This window comes from Diadema antillarum, unplaced genomic scaffold (assembly GCF_040938485.1).
Source record: "Diadema antillarum isolate AM-2024a unplaced genomic scaffold, OU_Dant_1.0 seq00000053_RagTag, whole genome shotgun sequence".
NCBI lineage: Eukaryota > Metazoa > Echinodermata > Echinoidea > Diadematoida > Diadematidae > Diadema > Diadema antillarum.
Window position 1 is genome coordinate 998,059 of NW_027271161.1, and position 21,027 is coordinate 1,019,085.

General features: G+C 41.6%; 1 protein-coding gene across 1 annotated transcript in view; it reads left to right on the forward strand.

Moving 5' to 3' along the window:
- The first annotated feature begins 283 nt into the window (after positions 1 to 283).
- Positions 284 to 21,027, forward strand: part of LOC139725661 (organic cation transporter protein-like) — a 66,094-nt gene continuing 45,350 nt past the window's right edge. The window contains exon 1 of the mRNA XM_071636752.1: positions 284 to 433. Coding sequence (XP_071492853.1) covers positions 284 to 433 — 150 coding nt within the window. The remainder of the gene's footprint in view (positions 434 to 21,027) is intronic.

Consider the following 21,027-nt stretch of genomic DNA (forward strand, 5'->3'; position numbering starts at 1 on the left):
GAACTAGAGTTCTGTGTGTGGATGTCTAGTTAGTCGACTAGACTTCGACACCGTCGCGCCCTCTATTGACTGGCAATCAAGGACTGATTCAGGCTAAAAATACGTCGCCCGCTAGACTATGCCTCCCACTGCATGATATCTTGAGAGCATTTTATTGGTTGCTGCAGGAGCACTCACTCCAGATCTGAAAGCTCCGGACCTCTCTAGCTCACAAGAGTCCTCCAGGAGACAGTGGGTCGGAAATCTGCTCTGAAAGTTGGCTTCGGTCGAACGATTGGCGAACATGAAATTTGACGACATCTTATCGACTGTCGGCGAGTTCGGTCGGTATCAGATCATTATCTTCTTACTCGTGTGTGTGATTACCATACCCAACGCTTTCCACAGCATTGGTATCGTGTTCATAGGCGGAGCAGCCGATCACTGGTGCGCGGTGAGTTCAAGAGGCAACGTGTACTTGACCTAACATTTTACCGACAGGGGTTCTGTTGATTGATTGATTGATTGATTGATTGATTTCACATATTTTGTAAGGGTTGCTTGCTCAGCAAGGTCTGGTTTTCAGCAATTCCCTTTTTAAAACAACACATAAAATGTACGATACAGAACATTAAGAATACGCAAAATTGCATGAATAATATTTCACATTTAGCTGTAAAATGTTACAGAATATATAAATCATTAAACAATAATCAAAACTGAATACAACAATTCAATGGACATTACCAGACATCGTAAATGAACTGTAAGATCATCAATATATATAAATATTTATGTAACTGCAATGAAATAACACAATTTCAATTCAATTAAAAAACAACTGAAATTACAGATCTGCCAATGCTATGGTAGTGTACTGAAGAGTTATGATTATGTAGATGCTTGTATTATATGTTTGTGTATGTGTGTGTGTGTGTGTGTATGTGTGCGTTGCATGTGTGTGTATGTGTGTGTGTGTGTTTGTGTGTGTTTGTGTGTGTATGTGTGTGTGTATGCAGGTTTGTAATTACGATGAATGTTTGAGTATATAGGTGCATTGCGCGGCAAGAGCTTAAAAGAAGGCAACATTACATGACAAGTACAAAATAAATGCAACGTAAAGGACATGGCTGTGGCGAGATGTTACACTGAGCTGGGGTACGCACAGTTTTTAGCTTGACATTACAGTAGAGATGTAACACGACCCAACTCACTCTTAAATATTGAAAGCGAATTTGCATTTCGACATTCATCAGGAAGAGAGTTCCATAGTTCTCCTCCGATATTGATGAAAGTTTTTTTGAGAGAAATTTGTTTTACACATAGGCTTCCTTGATAATTTTCTGTTTGAATTGCGAGTTATCCGCAAAGATACATTGTCGTTAAAGCAAAACCTTTCACACAATATTGATGGAGCATTGCTATTCACACGTACATTTGTACATCATGTAAAGGCCGTGTCACACCAGCCTTGCGTGCGACTTGCAAAGAACAATTTTGACTACCCGGAGGTCCCCGTAGATATCCGCACATGACAGTACCTAGCATGTATCTCAAAAGTAGTCGCCCGGAGGTGCGCACGCATATTTTTTTACCCGCAACCGTGTTTAGGCCCTGTCACACCTTTCCGGGCAAGCTACTCGGGCTTGTTACGTGTAGGGATTTTCTAGCATACCGGACATTCCTGAGGGCGGAAAAGGATTTGTGCGAGTCAGCGCATGTGTCTTACTTGCTGGACGCGTTATACTTGCGAGTACACTGTGTGACCTTTGTACCAGTCGCGTGGGGGCTGACAACTTAGTGAAGGAATTCCTCTAATGGAATGGCTGAAATCTCACAGAATTTCATTATCTTGGCTGCATACGGGACTGCGAAGTACCTGCGTGGGAATTGCCTGGGAAGTACAGCCGCTAAGGGTCTCCTACTGGCGTTCTGCGTGGACCTCTACGGGCATTCCCGCGACCCACCCGGAACAAGTTTTGGTCATGCTCAAAACTTGGCTGCGGTTAAATCGGACTTGCGTGAGCACCTCCGGGCAACTACGCGCTAGATACTGTCAGGTGCGGACCAACTGCGGAGAGCTCCTTGGAGTAAATTTGTTTCCCCGCAAGTCAAGCCGCAGAAGTTCCCCCGTACGGTATGACAAGGCATGAATGAAAATTGCAAACATTCTTGTTCGCCCGCTGAAAATCTTCTACGTGCTGGAAACTACCTCCTCGCCACAAGCCCGCGTTCTGGTGTGACACGGCCTTTAAATAGTGTTTTGAGAGTGCACCACCCGAGGTTTTGTAACACTTGATCAGATGGGGTATCCCATATATGCAAGTATATCCACTAACCATAACCAGCACGTTTTGTGCAATTTGTTTATAGTAGTATGATTAAATTCGGATCTTAAAGACCAAAGAGTTGAGCAGTACATTGCATGAGGTAGAAAAACCCCCCAGTATAATCTGCTTAATTGGTTCGGAGTAAATAAATGTTTTATTCGTCTAATCATGCCGAGCATTTGTTGCACGACTTTTACTGTAGCATTAACGTGGTGTTTAAAGTTTAGCGTTTCGTCAATAACACCAAGACATTTGATGTCGATAGAGCTCCTATAGCTCTAAGCCCAATGCTCCGTGCCGCATAAAAATGCCCTTGTCACAGCCGTGGTGTTGATCAGAATTGTACATTGCTTTGACAAATTTGCGCAAGATGATTAAATGTTAATCGTTTCTATGACTATGAGATACCGCTTTTACCCTTTGACATGTTAAAAACAAGAAAAATCGGCTCCAGCGTATCTCTGCGGATCGCTACGAATAGCTATGAATACAAAGAATGTCAGATATGTCACGAACTACACAATCAAATTTGCCGTAGCGGCCACTTTCCACTACGAGAGAAAAGCCATGTTAACGACTCTATATCTATAGCAGCCACCTGTCTCTGACGACCACTTTTTGGCCGTCTCCCTTGAATGGTCGCTATAAACAGGTTTGACGGTCTCTGATGTGACGTGGCCTTTACTATTAGGGAGAGCGGTTTGGAGCATTGAACCTCAAAACCAGTGAAATGTTAAACATTCAACTGTCATGGGATAGAACCTTCGCATTATGTTTGCTCAAATTGCAAAGAGATGTCACTCCTTATCTAACACCTCCCTGATCTGAATGAAACAGATAGGCCTTACATGTTATAGGACTTCATGGAAAGAGTTCCATGTAGGCCTACGTAGATTAAAATACCATCGCAACCCAAATCCCAACCCTATCCAACTTGGACCAAGCAAGGAGGTTGAAGAGATGGAGTAACAACAGAGTTATTCCCTTTGATCTATGTTCGAAGCCGCCGCTCAAAATATTTGAAGCATGTGCCAAACAGGATCTGCCGCGCCGATACGTAACAATTGACTCGTGTCTCATTGCATAATTACCAGCCACTTTCAAAGGAAAATATGTCTTTGTGATGGTAATTACTTTCCCTTCTTATAAAAGCTATAGGTGGTACAGACACGAGGATGCGCGAACAGAAATAGAGGAAAAAATGCTGAAATGAAGATGAAAATTACTCGACTGGGCATACGCGGGCACTAATCTGATATATCTATCAATAAAGAATTATACTTGAAGATTATTACATGTTATTTTCATTTGGGGAAATTTAGTCGAAAAGTGATAAAACCAGCTTTCCAGGATGGTACAGTTTTAAACATATTCACATAATACAGCTCTGATTTACACTTTCGCGCAAATTTCTGAACGGAATTGACTTTTGTTTTACATGCTTTATTATTAAGTGAAATTTCATTTTTTCAAATAAATAAATAAGCAAAATATGGCCAACATCGATCATCAAAGGCACAAGTGCACCTGTGGAATTCTTTTGTACGTCAATAGAAATTTGACAATTGTTTGAATAATTAGAGCCAGTTGGAATTCCATGTATAAAACTTCCTTGGTCCGTACCTTCGGATTCAGGATGGCCTTTGGTTCCGCCTTAAAGGGGCTTTCCAGACGATTTTGATAATTTCACGTCATGTTGTACACAAATAGACAGCTCCATTGTATAGGCTTGTGGAATTCATTGTGGTCCGTGAGCAGAGAAACAAAATACTTTGACGAATCTTAAACCATGGACCCTACCAGGGTCCATGTTCAACAAAAAATATTTGAGAAATGTAGCACTGTAATTCCATTACAATACAGCTTACTTTACAAGTTCACCTGTTTATAATCAATGCATACCTTCTTCTTTTGTTACGCTTCCTCGAGACCCACCTCATGCATTCTTATGGTGAGGCTGCATGTCATCATCCTTATTCATTGCTGTTTGTAATAAGTTTTGAAACCATTCTTATTTTTCTTCTCAATCACGATAGATTCTGAAACTCTGTAGGCCTACTCAATATAACTAATTGAATGCTTGTTCAAATAAGGATATAAGGAAAGCACCGACCCATGTCAATAATGTTCAGTAATTCCAACAATCTGAGGCTGCGTTTATCAACTCCTTTTCTCGGCAGAAACAGGTTATCCAAACAGCTTTCAAGGAATTTTTACGAGTTGATAAACGCAAAGCTGTTTTGAAAGCCCTTTAGGAAAGCCTTTTACGAAAGGGTGCGTTTATCAACTCTCCTTTCTCAGCAGAAACAGGTTATCCAAATAGCTTTCAAGGAATTTTCACGAGTTGATAAACGCAAAGCTGTTTTGACAGCTCTTTAGGAAAGCCTTTTCGAAAGCCCCAAAGTTGTGACGATCCAAACAGGTTTCCTAAACAGGTTATCAGAAACCTGTTTGTAAAAGCCTTTCGAAGTTGATAAACGCAAAGCTGTTTTGAAAGCCCTTTAGGTCGCCCTACTGCGGTTACGCAACCATGCGTTTCCGGTTTCTGAAAAGACGCGCGCCACGTAAAGTGCACCCGAGTACGTGTACACAGGTGTATACATACAGCTGTGTGTAATGCACGCATATGCTTGGAACAAGGAGGTGTTTCTTTCACCAACAAGGTTTGAGAAATAGAGTAACAACAGTCTCATTCCCTTTGATCCCATGTCTCATGCCGCCACTCAGAAATATTTGAAGTATATGTGCTAGACTGGAGCTACCTCACAGATAGGAAGACAATTTATTGATTCATGTGGCATTGTATCATGACTTGTCACTCTCAAAGGAAGATATGTCTTTATGATGGTAATTGCTTTTCGCCGTCCCTTCTTAGAAAACAAGCGGCACATTAATAGTACAGGCAGTCAGGGCTTTGGAAAGGGCTCTCGAAAAGGCTCTCGAAAGGGCTTTCAAAAGGGCTATCGAAAGGACTATCGAAAGCCGTTTAAACATGGGAAAGTTGATAAATGCAGCCGACGAAAACAAGCGGCATATTAATAGTACAGGGAGTGGACAGGGCTTTCGAAAGGGCGAAAGGGCTATGGAAAGGGCTATGGAAAGGGCTATCGAAAGGACTTTCGAAAGTCGTTTAAAAAGGGGAAAGTTGATAAACGCAGCCGTAGAGAAGTACTAGTAATGTATAACATATGACTTTAAAGGAGACCTCAGGATGATTCTCAGATTTTTACATTTGACCAACTATAAATTAGTTATACTGAGGACAGAGTTTCAGTATATGGGATGAAGAATAAGAATATTTTCAAAATTTAGAACAAATTGGAATGAACAAGGATGATGATATGGCAGAGTCACTATGCGAATGCATGAGTTGGGGCTCAAGGAAGTAAAACAAAAGAAGAAGGCATGCATAGATTATACACAGGTGAACTCATAAACAAGCGGCATTTTAATAGAATCACACTGCTACATTTCTGAAATATGTGAACCTCCTATGTCATCATCCCCGAGAGAAGATCACGTGTTCGCACTCCGATGATCTCATTGGTTGCAAGTTCTAACACCTGAAATTTGTCGCTGCGTGCGCGGTGTCGTCAACGTCTCTGTCATCACGATAGTCAGTTTTTCGATGCTGTCTGGGGCTAAAACGGATATTGAATTTATGATGGTGACTTTGCTAAGTTCGTCAGCAGGGGTAAGTATCTTTTAAGTTAATTATTTCCTGTACCAGTTATTTACTATCATAAACGATGTGCATGATTTTCACGGATTTGATCGCATATTGTACGCAACTTTGTCTTTGCACACATATAATGTAGCGCAGCATAGCCTGTTTGCCATTATATCAGCATAGGCCATAACACTAGCGGTGCATTGAGTCCGAACTTCATTTAGGGTTCCTTTGTCCAATAAATTTAAATAATCTTCATTTTGAGAGAATAATTTCTATCATCAAATTTTAGGTATAAAATGTGCTACCAAATGCTTCCATGGCATTTTCCATTGTTGTTGACGTAGTTGTCTTACCTCTGATGGATCTTTGACTTTGTTTAGCATAAATCATTCGTGTAGGGTCCTACCGGTACGGTAAACTGGCGTGCACGAGGACGAAGTTCGAACCCTGTCTGTAGGTCTAACGTTAATCAATAGACACCAAATTCAACTGCGGAAATTCGACTGCGATCGCGATACGTCAATAAGCTTTCTTCTTTAACACATTCGTAGTCTAACATTTTGTTTTCCATTTAGGTATCTATCAAACCGAATGATTTTGTTACTAGAATCTAAATAGTCAAGACGTCTACTAGAGTACTGGGTCTAACGTTAGTATTGGTCTACGTTAGGTTCCTAGAGCCCAGAGGTATTCTAACGTTAGTGCTACATCCAGAAATTAAGTGGGATCTAACGTAACGTTAGATGTTCAGATTTTGAGAAAATGTGGATTAAATATTGCGTTCTTTACAATGAAGGGGGCCTCACGTTAGATTGACAGGCCTGAAAGATGTGTCGAAGTTTGGTCATCCCATCATTCATACCAATGGCCCTACCTTAGCGTAGATTAATTCTGACGTTAGATATTCTACTACTACTGTACTAGACTAGGTCTAGGCCCTATATATGTATATGGGTGAAAACTTATGAACGATGTACAATCGGCCATTTTCGGGCTTTGCGATATTCAAACCCTTGTATTGTCACCTGGGGGTGTTTTTCATAGTTTTAGGTATCATTTGGTAGGGGAGGGTTATGCCTTTCAGAAAATATATACTTTGTATAGTTGTTACTGCTTTCCTTGAAAAAATAATGCCTTAAAGCTGAAAAGATTGACAAAAATGCATATTTTACGAAAAAATCCCAGAATCACACGTCGTAATTTTTGTTCTAATCCAATTCTACAGCTTTGCTTTTCCTTGTGAGTAAGCCCACACACTTCAACTATTCAATCAAGTACTTCTGCCATGAACGTGTGTATCATTTATCTTATCAGGAACTCTTGAATTCACTTATGACTGAAAAAGAACGTCTCTGAATGAATTGTCTTTCCCTTGACCCCCAAAAATCAGGGTGACTATAAAAACATGTAAGGCCGTATTTATTTAGCGTCTTATTCATACTACCATTCCATCAAAATTTGTGAGTGAGCTGTATGAAATAATCGCGTGGTGGCTCATTAAAGAAAATTATACTGAATAACCATCAGAGATGTTCTATTGGTTAATTGTGTCATTATTGAAAGTGGGTTATGGTTGAGATAAAACCTGGTGATCAGTATATCAGTGTGAGCCAGGCGACTATGATGATTGGCAACTCTAGTAGCACACTGTCCACAAAAATTAGTTCTGGTTGAAAACCCATATTGGTGAATGTCTCTGATCAAAAGGAATGTCCCTGATTGAAAATCTCTGAAGGGATATTCCAATATCTGACACTTACGCACTGCATGATACTTTGTTTCCGTGCTTATTTTATGCACTGACGCGATATCCTGGAATCGAGTCGGCACAGTTCAGAGACGCGAATGCCCATAAATCCAGAAAATGTGAGTAATAACCAAAACTTTCCTGGTGTTTGTGCCGATTTATAAGAGCTATTATTCCGTAGATTTGCCAATCAGTATAATTTGTGAAATTATGTATCTTAATCTTTGAATTAGAGGTAAATCAAAGAAGGATGGCCAATAAATTAATATGTAAGAATCTGCATGAAGATCAAAGACCGCACGTCTCTGAGCAAAATGAAAAACGTCTCTGATAATTACTGTTTCACGAAATAAAGACATCCACTATTTAATACAAATTATGAGAACATTGAATTAAAATTAGCTCTGGATGGGTGCGGTTAGTATAATAGGAACAAGTAGAACAAAGATCTTATCCGTTGATGGATTTGAAATTTGTGCGCATGTGATGTGTTCGCATGCACTGGCTGTAGTATTCAGTGTATGTAGCTCTCCCAAGGTCCTCTCGGCCGAGTCACATTCAGTCATCAATTCGAACAGAAAGGGACTATAGGCAGAACCAAACGTTGCCCGAAGCCTGTTTTCAATACTTCACCTTAATTGGTAAGTCTTCAAATTGAAGAATTTTTGGGATTTTAAGTTGACATTTATCCTGCGATACTAAATCTGTCATGACCCTGAATGCTACAATGCGAAGCCCGATTACGCTATGCGTATGGGACTGCTGGTCGCTATGCGTATGGGGCTGCTGGTCGCAGTTAATTGCATGATTACTAAGACATGCGAGTAAGTCTCACAGTGTTAGTTATATGAAAGGTACTTTAACCTGAAACACAAACTAAGACAAGGAAACTTTTGAGGTACCAAAACTTTTTATTATCTTTAATGTCTCGTTCACCGTACTTTAAGAGACTTTCACACCGGACCTGGCAGACTTGCTCACTCATGCGAAACATTGCAAAACAAAACAAAAACAAAACATGACGGAAGCAAGCTAAGGTACGGCAACAAGGATCGAGGAAAAAGGAGTGTTTGGGTAAATCCTTGGATCCAGCCTTAAAGGACTGCTGTTGTTGTGGTTTTTACAATTCTCTTGCGCCCGTGTGTGTGTGTGTGTGTGTGTGCGCGCGTGCGTGCGTGTAAAGGCAAGTAGTTTTGCAGGTGTACTGCATGCAGCATTCGTATTTACGTATGTTTTGACTTCTTTTCTGGGGACCTACCCCTGCAAGCGTTTGCTTTTCTTAATAGGTTCGCCCGCATAATTATGTTTCCCATTTATAGTCACTTACATTCAATTTTCAATCAATTTTCCGAAATAAACCAGACTGATCCAGATCCATTTTGTGTCACGAAATATGTTTTCCGTTCAGTCTGCACACACTAAATTTTCAATAGGCGTTTTCACATCAGCCCGATGTTTCGAAATAGCGCGCTATTTTCTGACTTGGGAAATCGGAAAATATCTCGAGCTTGGATTTTTATCGGGCTGATGTGAAAGCGCCTAATGTCTTGTCAATGGAAACTCGACAAAAACGAAATGTAATGAAATTCAATAACTAGTGAGAAGAACGCCCTCAGCTGATCAAACCGCGTCAATACACCACCACTGTCCTCCCACTAAGCTTGTTGGTCTGCTAGAAGCACCAACTTCAAATCTGAAACCCAGAACCCAAGTTCTTTTTCGTTAACGAGAGTCCTCGCCAAAACATTAGATAGGAAATCCACTCAAACGTACTTGTCAACATGAAATTCGACGACATCTTATTGACTGTCGGTGAGTTCGGCCGATATCAGATCATTATCTTCTCACTCGTGTGTGTGATGTCCGTACATACTGCTTTCCACAGCATTGGTATCGTGTTCATAGGGGGAGCAGCGGATCACTGGTGCGCGGTGAGTGTACGTAAAAATGGAACTAGCTCTACACAGTGTATGAGTACTATAGTACTCGAAGCAAAAGGCTTATTGTTGACTGGCAAGTGGTTTCTTTGCGAACAAGCTCACTGATTTAGCTCTTCGCCCCAAGGGTGCGGGGACCGGGAATGTTTTTGTTTGTTTGTTCGTTTGTTTTTTAGTCTGCTCGTTGTTGTTTCTGGGCCCCGTCTTATGATGACTTGTGATTGATTCAAATCAATCACAACCTTGCGACTGAATGCAAATCCATCTTATAAAAAAGTTATGATTGAAATTAAGACGGAAAACTGCAATCAATCACTGATTGATTGCAGCTTTCAAGAGAATTGTGATTGAATTCTATCACAAGTTTTATAAGACAGGGCCCTGTTGTTTGCAGGGTTGGTTGTGTGTGTGTGTGTGGGGGGGGGGGTGCGAACGTGGGGGGGGGGGTTCAGCGATTTACAAGGTCAATAGTGAAACCTTCGGAAAGCCATGGCTGTTCACTGTTGTGATTTTCCTTCAACTTTTGTTTTTTCAATTTTAAACCGATCTTTTCCTCCAGACCCCCAAACGTGGGCCTATCCATAGCGGTAGGCTTCAGCCCCCATACACCATGGTTCCGGGGCTCCTGGAGTGCACACAAAAAAAGACAATGTGGTTTGTAAATTGTATGGGATAAGATCAGATAGATGCTGCATGAAACCGTTAAAGCAGAATACTAAAGGAAATGCATATTTTGTTGGATTATTCCCCCATTTCAAGCATAGAGCATGTTAAACACAGCGGCCTTTAATTCATCCATTTAGAAAATTGCGTTTTGGAGAACGGCTGCTGAGAAAAATTGTATCCTGAATCATGCTCAATCGGAAGATCCGTGGTTATTTTGGGGGCTTGTCCAAGACGTCATGGGATGAAAGGCAAACCCGGAAGTATCACACAACAGCCAAAGCTTACCTATGTATGCTCTCGATGAGAGCGTGATGTCGAGGCTCATACCCCAAAATCCCAAGACATTATTTATCAGAATGTCACAAGAAATGAAATAAAATTGTTTTCTACTTCAAGTCTCCTGTGAAATCACACATTTCCTCGTTTAAATAGAGTCTGTTACGTGCCATTTAGGCCACGAATACAGAAGCTGTCAGGCCTAGTGCCTGTACGATGGTGCTTCGTAGTCGATCAGTCACATGCATGCGCCCATCACCGGCCGCGTATGTCGCAGTGCATTAGCCTCCGTGTATCAAAGAGCGGAGAAGCCCGAGCTTCGTACCTCTTTGATACGTACAATATATCGGCAGTTCCTCGGTAGTTCATGTACTACAGCTGTGTACGCCATATACATATTGTACATGTATTTAGCGAGTCTATTTTTTCGCGAATCGGGACTTGCCAATAATTTCGCGAGTGCTTAAATTCGTGGTTGTGGAGTACACCACGGAAGAAGGAAATATATACGGAAAGAACGTTAATATTTTCTCGTGTTTTTAAATTCGCAAAAAGCACCAGGTTCGCGAAATTGGCGAAGATAATCAAAAAAAAAAAAAAAAATTCGCGAAACATTCGGCGTACGTGGATCGCTAATGCTAGATACCACGCAATCAATGCGCGGGCATCGGCTAAGTCGAAGTCTTGACTAGGCCGGCCGGCCTATCTGGTGATAAAATAAACGATACAGAGCACTGCGATTTTCATCGATAGTGATAAAACTTTGATGGACTCGGTGAAGTAATGAATGGATCGTGCAGTACCTAGCTCTTGCTAGATAGAATGCTGATGAGCTGTGAACGGGAGTACGGAGTGAGTTAGCCCGACCAGACGCTGTAAGTACGCTGTGCGAATACCTGTCGCGACGTACCTACTACGTACAGCGACTGGGCTGTATAGGAGTGAGTGTGATGTGATTGATAATACGTAGCCCGACCAGACGCTGCGCTACTTACAGCGACTGCACTGGGCTGTGTTCAGTAGGCCTAACGTTACTGCTGCTCTGAAGTACGAGATCAAGTCAGCACTAAGCTCGGTTCATTTTCAGTTCAGAATAAAAAAAAAACAAAACAAAACAAAACAAAACACTCTTACCCATCTAAATTTTGAAGTCTACCTGGTATTGGTCCTGCGTCACCAACATTGTCCCCTGGCCTGCCGTGTGGCAAGGGCTCGTACTGCCAATCTCCACTAAGTTCGTCCGCTTCAACGGGACCGCCCTGGGCCTTCCCCACTAGCTCGCCCGTAGCGTTTCCCTCCTGCGCCCGGCCGTGCGGCTCGTCAGCAACATCTATTTCTCCAACTTCACCAGGGTCATCATCACTAGTTTCATCATCGTTATCATCACTAGTGTGTACTGTATCACTCAGTTCATCATCGCTCCCACATTCAAATTCCACCAAGAAATCATCCTGATCATCACTGCATGGCCTTAACGTACGATGTCGTGCATTATCGAAAAACAAACTTTTAAACTTTGTATGCAAATACTATCTACAACAACTTGTATGATACACTGCATGCATTATGCGCGCGGGGGCCTGCGGCGCTCGAGACCTTGCGCAATTCCTTTCATCCCATGACGTCATCGGCAAAGCCTCGAAATTTACGCTGTGACCTAGATTTCAGGGGGGGGGGGGGGGGTGACAGGTGTAAATTTTCAAAATCCTCTAACTCCACTTCAAAAAGGCCATTTTAAACGATGTAAACGACAAATTGTTCTATGTGTCCCACTCTTTCACTTCATATATATCTATTTCTATAGTATTCCCCTTTAAGCCAAAGGAAGTATTTACACGATGTTCTGGAACAATTAACCTCTGGACAATTACCTAGACACTACCCTTAACCCTAATCCTTATCCTAACCCCAACGTCTCACCAAGGAGGTTATATACATGGGAGTTCCAACTGGCTGTAACAGTTATCAGATTTCTATTGATGTACAAAAGAATTCCACAGGTGCACTTGGGCCTTTGATGATCGATGTTCCAAGCCGCCGTCTTGCTGAGCATACTGAAGATTCATTTTGAACGTTATCATAATGTTGGCCATATTTTGCTTATTTATTTATTAAATGAAATGAAATTTCACGTAATGATAAAGCATGTAAAACTTAAGTCAATTCCGTCCAGAAATTTGTGCAAAAGTGTAATTCAGAGCTGTATCATGTGAAAATGTTTCAAACTGTACCATCCTGTACTTTTCCGCTTAATTCCACAAATGAAAGTATAATTCTTTATTGATAGATATATCAGATTAGTGCCCGGGTATGCCCAGTCGAGTAATTTTCATCTTTATTTCAGCATTTTTGCTCAATTTCTATTCGCGCATCCTCGTGTCTATCCCACCTACCTTTCATAAGAAGGGATAGCGAAAAGTAATTACCATCACAAAGACATATATCTTCCTTTGAAAGTGGCTGGTGAGTATGCAATGAGACACGAATCAATTGTCTTCCTATCTGCGCGGCAGATCCTGTTTGGCACATGCTTCAAATATTTTTGAGCGGCGGCTTCGAACATCTAGCAAAGGAAATAAGACGGTTGTGAATCCATTCTCTATAGTCCATGGGCCAGGCCAGATATTGGTACCATCTGAGGTGGCAAAACCTTTTTGGTGTCATTTTGTTTGTCGGGTATAGATATGCTTATCAAGCTATGATAGCATTTCCAAATGAGTAGCTTAGTCATAGTAAATGAATTTTTAACCAATTTGGTCTCGTTGTTATATCCCTATACTTCTGAATCGAAACTAACCGCTACACAAAGAAGAGCACTGTCTTCTGTATGTCCATAGAGCTGTAAAATACAACTCTATGGTATGTTCACAGGTGTTCTATTGTAAACGCGGTGCGCTTAGTCTTTATTCAAGGCAGCGAAGGGAATATCCAAAGGTTATGATGTCCACAGCGCTTAGTCTTTATTCTAGACGGCGAAGGGAATATCCAAAGCGTATGATACAGTGTATATCCTTTTATCTAAAAACAACAACAACAACAAAAGCAATTCTTCGTGAATTGTACCGTATCTTTCAATTATTTATCATTTTCCGGCGAAAACGCAACGGTGAAAACGCTGATACCACGCCAATGTCGCTTTATTTCCCTCCAACAATATAAGATAATGCAAAAACAATGTACCGGTACACTACGATACATTATGATGAATGATATTGTAAATGAACAGAGTGATTTTTGTTTAGAACCGATGTATTTGTTGATAGGGTAGTATAAAAACAGTATAGATAATCCCTTTTATAAGGAACTTTAGATATGATAACGGTACATTGGTCTAGATAAAGACTAATCGCACCGCGTGACAGCTGTGGACATCATAACCCTTTGGATATTCCCTTCGCTGCCTTGAATAAAGACTAAGCGCACCGCGTTTACAACAGAACACCTGTGGACATACAGAAGGCAGTGCTCTTCTTTGTATAGCGGTTTAGTTTCGATTCAGAACTATAGGGATATAAAAACGAGACCAAATTGGTTAAAAATTCATTTATTATGACTAAGCTACTCATTTGGAAATGCTATCATAGCTTGATAAGCATATCTATGCCCGACAAACAAAATGACACCAAAAAGGTTGTGCCACCTCAGATGGTACCAACAACCCATTTTTCGGGTCTTGGCCCATGGACTAATATCCTCCTTGGTCTCACCAGGGAGGTAGAAGCTTCCACCTCCCTGGTCTCACCGTAAACCTTACCCTTATCCCAATCTAATTTGCTCTAACCCTTTCATCCGTAAAGCGGGGTTTCGCCGGGTGGTAGTTGTGGGGGGGGGGGGGGGGTGGGGTAATTGTCCTGAAAAATTTTCCTCATTGTTTTGATAACTGTCTTGTACCTCAATGAGGCGCAGGTGCGTATGTGTATGTGTGCGTGCGTGTGTGTGTGTGTATGTGTGCGTGTAATTTCTTGGAGGAGGGGAGGGGGTAGAAAAATGATGAGCATGGATGCTTGTTTCTGTGTCGTCATTACTGAATAACTTGAGGCTACTACAGTTCATGACGTCAGGATGTATAACACCATAAAAAGAAAGATTTACGTAGAATTGAATATATTTGTATTTCATTACAAAGAGAACGTATATTGACTTATTACTAACATAATCATGTTGATAGTAAGTGTATTCCCCCTACTTTTTGCGCGAAGTTAGGCAAGTGTACTTTCGATTATGTCAGAAAAGTGGAAAAAAAAATTGCGTAAGAACAAAGATAAAGATTTACCCCTTCTGACCATGGACTCCGTGGTCTGACAAATACATGCATTCCTGTACACTGTTTCAGCCCAGGACATTGATTTGTGTTTTTATAAGAGATCTCTCAAAATAAATGTCTTAAAATGTACTTGTAGGCACTGTTGCATAGAGCTAGTATGGTAACTTTGCGATTAATGACAGCTCTGATATCAAAGGTAACTATATCGGTCGTATGCACAGAATGTAATGTAGTTGCTCAAAGCACACCATACACTTATGTGATCAAGCTCAAGGAGCTGCGTACACCTGTATGCACAACCCTTTGTTTTAATCGCTTGCATTCCAACGGGGAACTGACTGCAATTTCAAATGAACAAGCGACGTCACTCTTATAAGCGAACATTATTTATCGGGGTACAAAGGCAGGGCTTTGAAGGATATTTCAAAGGACATGCCTGTGTGTTGGCAAAGCACATTCCTTGCATATAGTAGCAGAAAGTAATCATCAAGAATCTTACAAAAGAAAACTCATGCTCATAAATGCACAAACACACACACATACACATTATCTTGTGTTACATTCCACAGATTCCATAAACGCAGGCTGAACGCCGACTGTCCCGTTTTAAGAGCCCCGTCACACTACAGCGAATGCCCAACGAATGCCAAGCGAAAGCCCAACGAATTCGAAAATGTGAAGACAGTTTGCATGTTTGACGTTCTTTGAATTCATTAGCTATTCATAGGGATTCGCAGAGATACGCTGGAGATTTTGGACATGTTTGAAATAAAAAAAAAATAGGCTCCAGCGCATCTCTGCGAATCCCGCCGAATAGTTAATGAATACAAAGAACGCCAAGCATGTTACGAACTATTCTAGTTTTACCAACGGATGTGAACATATCTTCAAATTTTCAAATTTATTGGACATTCGTTGGGCATTCGCTGTAGTGTGACGGGGCCTTAACAGGCGCAGTGCTCGAAAACCACCGCGGAGAATACGCTGCCCTTAATCATTTCGTTGCTGATGTATTACGCTGGAAATGGAAGCATTTCACATCATTGTCACTGCAGTAGCAAACATGATTGCGTACTATACATGGATAATGTGCTTTACAAACATTGGCTCCGGCGGTTCTCTGTCCGTACTCCGGAGGCTACTCCGCGTCTACCCTGGTTGATGCAGTGAAGCCCTTCTCAACAGGCTACCAGAAAGACAAGGTAGCCTCGGGGTAGCCTCCGGAGAACAGCCGGAGAAGGTGTCCGTTTTATACGTCCGCACGGTGAATCTATCCGGAGACGTCATGTGACGAGCGCTGCGCCACACAAATCCTCGAGAGTCTCCCTATAAATCAGCCCGACTAGACGTCGTGCAAAGCATGGCGAGTTCTGTACTTTTTCTTTCTTGGATATTATACAATTGGGGTGCACGTCACGAGACGGACACCCACGACTCACAGCCCACAAGTCATACAGCCCACTAGTTATACAGCCCACGAGTTCAATACTGAGTAAATAAAGCCCACGAGTTATACAACCCACGAGTTCGACACTACACACAAAAGGCTCACGAGACCGACACTATGCAAAGAAAGCCAACGAGACCGACACTACGCTCAAAAGGCTCACGAGACCGGCATTAGGCAAACAAAGCTCACGAGACCGACACTAGGCAAAAGAAGCTCACGAGACTGACACTAGGCAAGGAAGGCCCACTAGACCGACAGGATGAACATCGCCCCCTATAGACCAATTAATTGTATAGGGTGTCCAGATAATGGCAGAAGGAAAATATGAGAGATGCAAAAGGAGGGTTGCTATGGGATTACCTCGTCAATCCCCCCCCCCCTCACCTCCTGAACTGTTCAAGATTTTTGATTGGATTGCGAGTTTGTCTGTTTGTGAAAAAAAAAATCTTTAAAAGTGCACGAGATATTTCAACATTAATTTTGAAAATGCCAAAACACCCTCGTTTCCCTTTCCGCAAAAATATTATTCCCGTATACACCTGCTTAGAAATAAAATAAAATAAAATGATGTGGTCATTCAGATCAACTAAGTAGAATAATACCCAGGTGTGAAATGAAGTTTGCAAGAAAATATTTCTCAAAATGGTTAGTGTTGCAGTGCATACTTGCTTTGCATGATATGGAAGGGGAGTAGTCTTCTGCAAAGCTGCTGATTTAATATAAATTCGCAGAAATAAAATGTAATCTATAATATCAAGGTATCGTTCAGGATTCGGAAAAAGAACATGCATTCATGAACACAGCCATTTTATTTCATGAAAAATAAACCGTTTTGAGGAGAATGATTTCACAAATACAAGCCACAAAGCGATGTGAATCGCTGCAATATAAAACGTTTTCATCCTTTGAAATGTCACATATACATTATGGTTACAAAAAAAAAATTACAAACTGAACTCTAAGCAGCCGGGTATAGGCAGGACGATAGGTTATCTAATATCTCGCTCGATAGCGTGAAATTGCACCCGCCCGTATGTAATTTTCCACTTAATGGAACACCCTGTACAGGTAATTGACACCTAGATGGCGCTGTTCATCCACTCGGTCTAGTAAGCTTTCTTTGCCTAGTGTCGGTCTCGTGAGCCTTTATTGCGTGGTGTCGGTCTCGTGGGCTTTCTTTGCCAAGTGTCGGTCTCGTGAGCCTCTTTTGCGTACTGTCGGTCTCGTGAGCCTTTATTGTGTAGTGCCGGTCTCGTGGGCTTTCTTTGCTTAGTGTCGGTCTCGTGAGCCTTTTGTGCATAGTGTCGAACTCATGGGCTGTATGACTCGTGAACCTTATAACTCATGGGCTGTATGACTCATGGACCTATTTTTGATGTCGGTCTCGTGGACCGTATGACTCGTGGGTGTCGGGCTCGTGGAATGACCCCTACAATTGTATGTGGCCCTGAAAAGGAGTAGGGTTAATACATTTTAACTCACAGCTCTAATCTACTCACGACCTAATGCTTTATTCTTACTACTACACTGTTAGGGTAAGGGCTGTTCATGAGGACACTTACGGCAACTTGTATTGCGCAGAGGAGGGCTATCAATGAACCATATATGCCCGTCTTAACATGGTCAGTGAAAAAAGAGAATCAGACGAGAAGTTTTAAACTTACAGCGACTTCCGAGAAACCTCTTGTTTTTGTAATTGTCACAAGTTTTTTTTTTTTTTTCAAAAACAAATCTTTCACCCTTTTTCGCTTTCCTCAAACGAAATGCTGGTTCTCATGTATTTTGGCTCGATGTTTGAGAACCATTGTACCAACGGTGTAGCCAGGATTTCATCTTAGGGGGGGGGGGGCGGTTAATCTGCGAGGGAGCGAAGCGACCGAGCCCGAGCGAGCGGAGCGAGCGAGGGGGGGCGGGGAGGGTGTGGGAGGGGGGTGTCCCGCCTCCCACGGTAAGAACTTTTTGCATTTTGATGTTGTAAATGGTGCAATTTGATGCATGTTTTTGCGCGTTTTATCGACGTGAAACAGTCCCACTTGTTTATGGTAGCTGTTTATATTGATGTAGATTATTATTGAACAATTGCCTATAAAATGGTATGATTTAGATACACTTCTTGTATTAATTCTTTTCACTGAATATCATGAACGCGACTGCACCCGAGCGAGCGGAGCGAGCGAGGGGGGAGGGGAGGGTGTGGGAGGGGGGTGTCCCCTCTCCCACAGTAAGAACTTTTTGCATTTTGATGTTGCAAATGGTGCAATTTGATGCATGTTTTTGGCGCGTTTTATCGACGTGAAACAGTCCCACTTGTTTAAGGTAGCAGTATATTTCAGTGTAGATTATTATTGAACAATTTGCCTATAAAATGGTATAATTTAGATACACTTGTTGTATTAATTCTTTTCACTGAATATCATGAACGCGACTGAACCCGAGCGAGCGGAGCGAGCGAGGGGGGAGGGGAGGGTGTGGGAGGGGGGTGTCCCCCCTCCCACAGTAAGAACTTTTTGCATTTTGATGTTGTAAATGGTGCAATTTGATGCATGTTTTTGCGCGTTTTATCGACGTGAAACAGTCCCACTTGTTTAAGGTAGCAGTATATTTTAGTGTAGATTATTATTGAACAATTTGCCTATAAAATGGTATAATTTAGATACACTTGTTGTATTAATTCTTTTCACTGAATATCATGAACCCGACTGAACCCGAGCGAGCGGAGCGAGCGAGGGGGGAGGGGAGGGTGTGGGAGGGGGGTGTCCCCCCTCCCACAGTAAGAACTTTTTGCATTTTGATGTTGCAAATGGTGCAATTTGATGCATGTTTTTGCGCGTTTTATCGACGTGAAACAGTCCCACTTGTTTAAGGTAGCAGTATATTTCAGTGTAGATTATTATTGAACAATTTGCCTATAAAATGGTATAATTTAGATACACTTGTTGTATTAAAGGACAAGTTCACCTTCATAAACATAAGGATTGAGAGAATGTAGCAATATTAGTAGAACACATTATTGAAAGTTTGAGGAAAATCAGACAATCCGTTCAAAAGTTATGAATTTTTGAAGTTTTTGTGCAGTACCCGCTGGATGAGAAGACTACTGCTGTGTATGAATAACTTAGATGTCACATGCGTACAACAACATAAGGAAAATATAAAGAGAATTTCACAAAATTCCATCTTTTGAAAAAAGTACACATTCCCCTGACTCCTTACCGACACATGTTATGGGTAATATTATTCCCCCTGCCTTCAGAAAGAGGCAAGTCAAGTGCTCTTTTATTATGCGAAAAAAGTGAAAATATGTTGAATTTTCTTTTACATTTTCTTTATACTGTTGTACGCATATGATTCACAAGCTGTCGTAGTCTCCTCATCCAGCGGTTCCAACACAAAAATTTAAAAAATTCATAACTATTGCATCGATTGTCCAATTTTCCTCAAACTTTCACTGATGTGTTCTACTAATATTGTTGCATTTTCTCAATCCTTATGTTTATGAAGGTGAACTTGTCCTTTAATTCTTTTCACTGAATATCATGAACGCGACTGAACCCGAGCGAGCGGAGCGAGCGAGGGGGGAGGGGAGGGTGTGGGAGGGGGTGTCCCCCCTCCCACAGTAAGAACTTTTTGCATTTTGATGTTGTAAATGGTGCAATTTGATGCATGTTTTTGCGCGTTTTATCGACGTGAAACAGTCCCACTTGTTTAAGGTAGCAGTATATTTTAGTGTAGATTATTATTGAACAATTTGCCTATAAAATGGTATAATTTAGATACACTTGTTGTATTAATTCTTTTCACTGAATATCATGAACCCGACTGAACCCGAGCGAGCGGAGCGAGCGAGGGGGGAGGGGAGGGTGTGGGAGGGGGGTGTCCCCCCTCCCACAGTAAGAACTTTTTGCATTTTGATGTTGCAAATGGTGCAATTTGATGCATGTTTTTGCGCGTTTTATCGACGTGAAACAGTCCCACTTGTTTAAGGTAGCAGTATATTTTAGTGTAGATTATCATTGAACAATTTGCCTATAAAATGGTATAATTCAAATACACTTCTTGTATTAATTCTTTTCACTGAATATTATGAACGCGACTGAACCCGAGCGAGCGGAGCGAGCGAGGGGGGTGTCCCCCCTCCCACGGCGAGAACTTTTTGCATTTTGATGTTGCAAATGGTGCAATTTGATGCATGTTTTTGCGTGTTTCATCGACGTGAAACAGTCCCACTTGTTTAAGGTAGCAGTATATTTTAGTGTAGATTATTATTGAACAATTTGCCTATAAAATGGTATAATTTAAATACACTAGTCTTCTTGTATTAATTCTTACACTGAATATCATGAACGCTGTCTGTTCAGCAATCAAACAGAAAAAACATGCACACGAGGGTGTAGATATAGGGGCATATCCCCTCCCACACGAAGGTGATTTTGCGTTTTCAGACCTGAAATTCAGCGATCTGGTGCAAATTTTTGGTGCAATACTTTTTCATCGAAGTGTTAAAATCACGGAATTTAGCTCTTATTCCGAATGTGCACCATCTGTGCGTATGTATAAAGTCTAGTGAGGTATAGAGCTTAGGGGAAGGGGGATTCCCCTTCCCGCTCGCGGAGCTTTTGCGTTTTTAGAATTGAAATAAAGCGATCTGGGTATAGCCACAGTCTACTTCTTTGCATGGCGGGGGGGGGGGGGGGGCGAGCAGGGA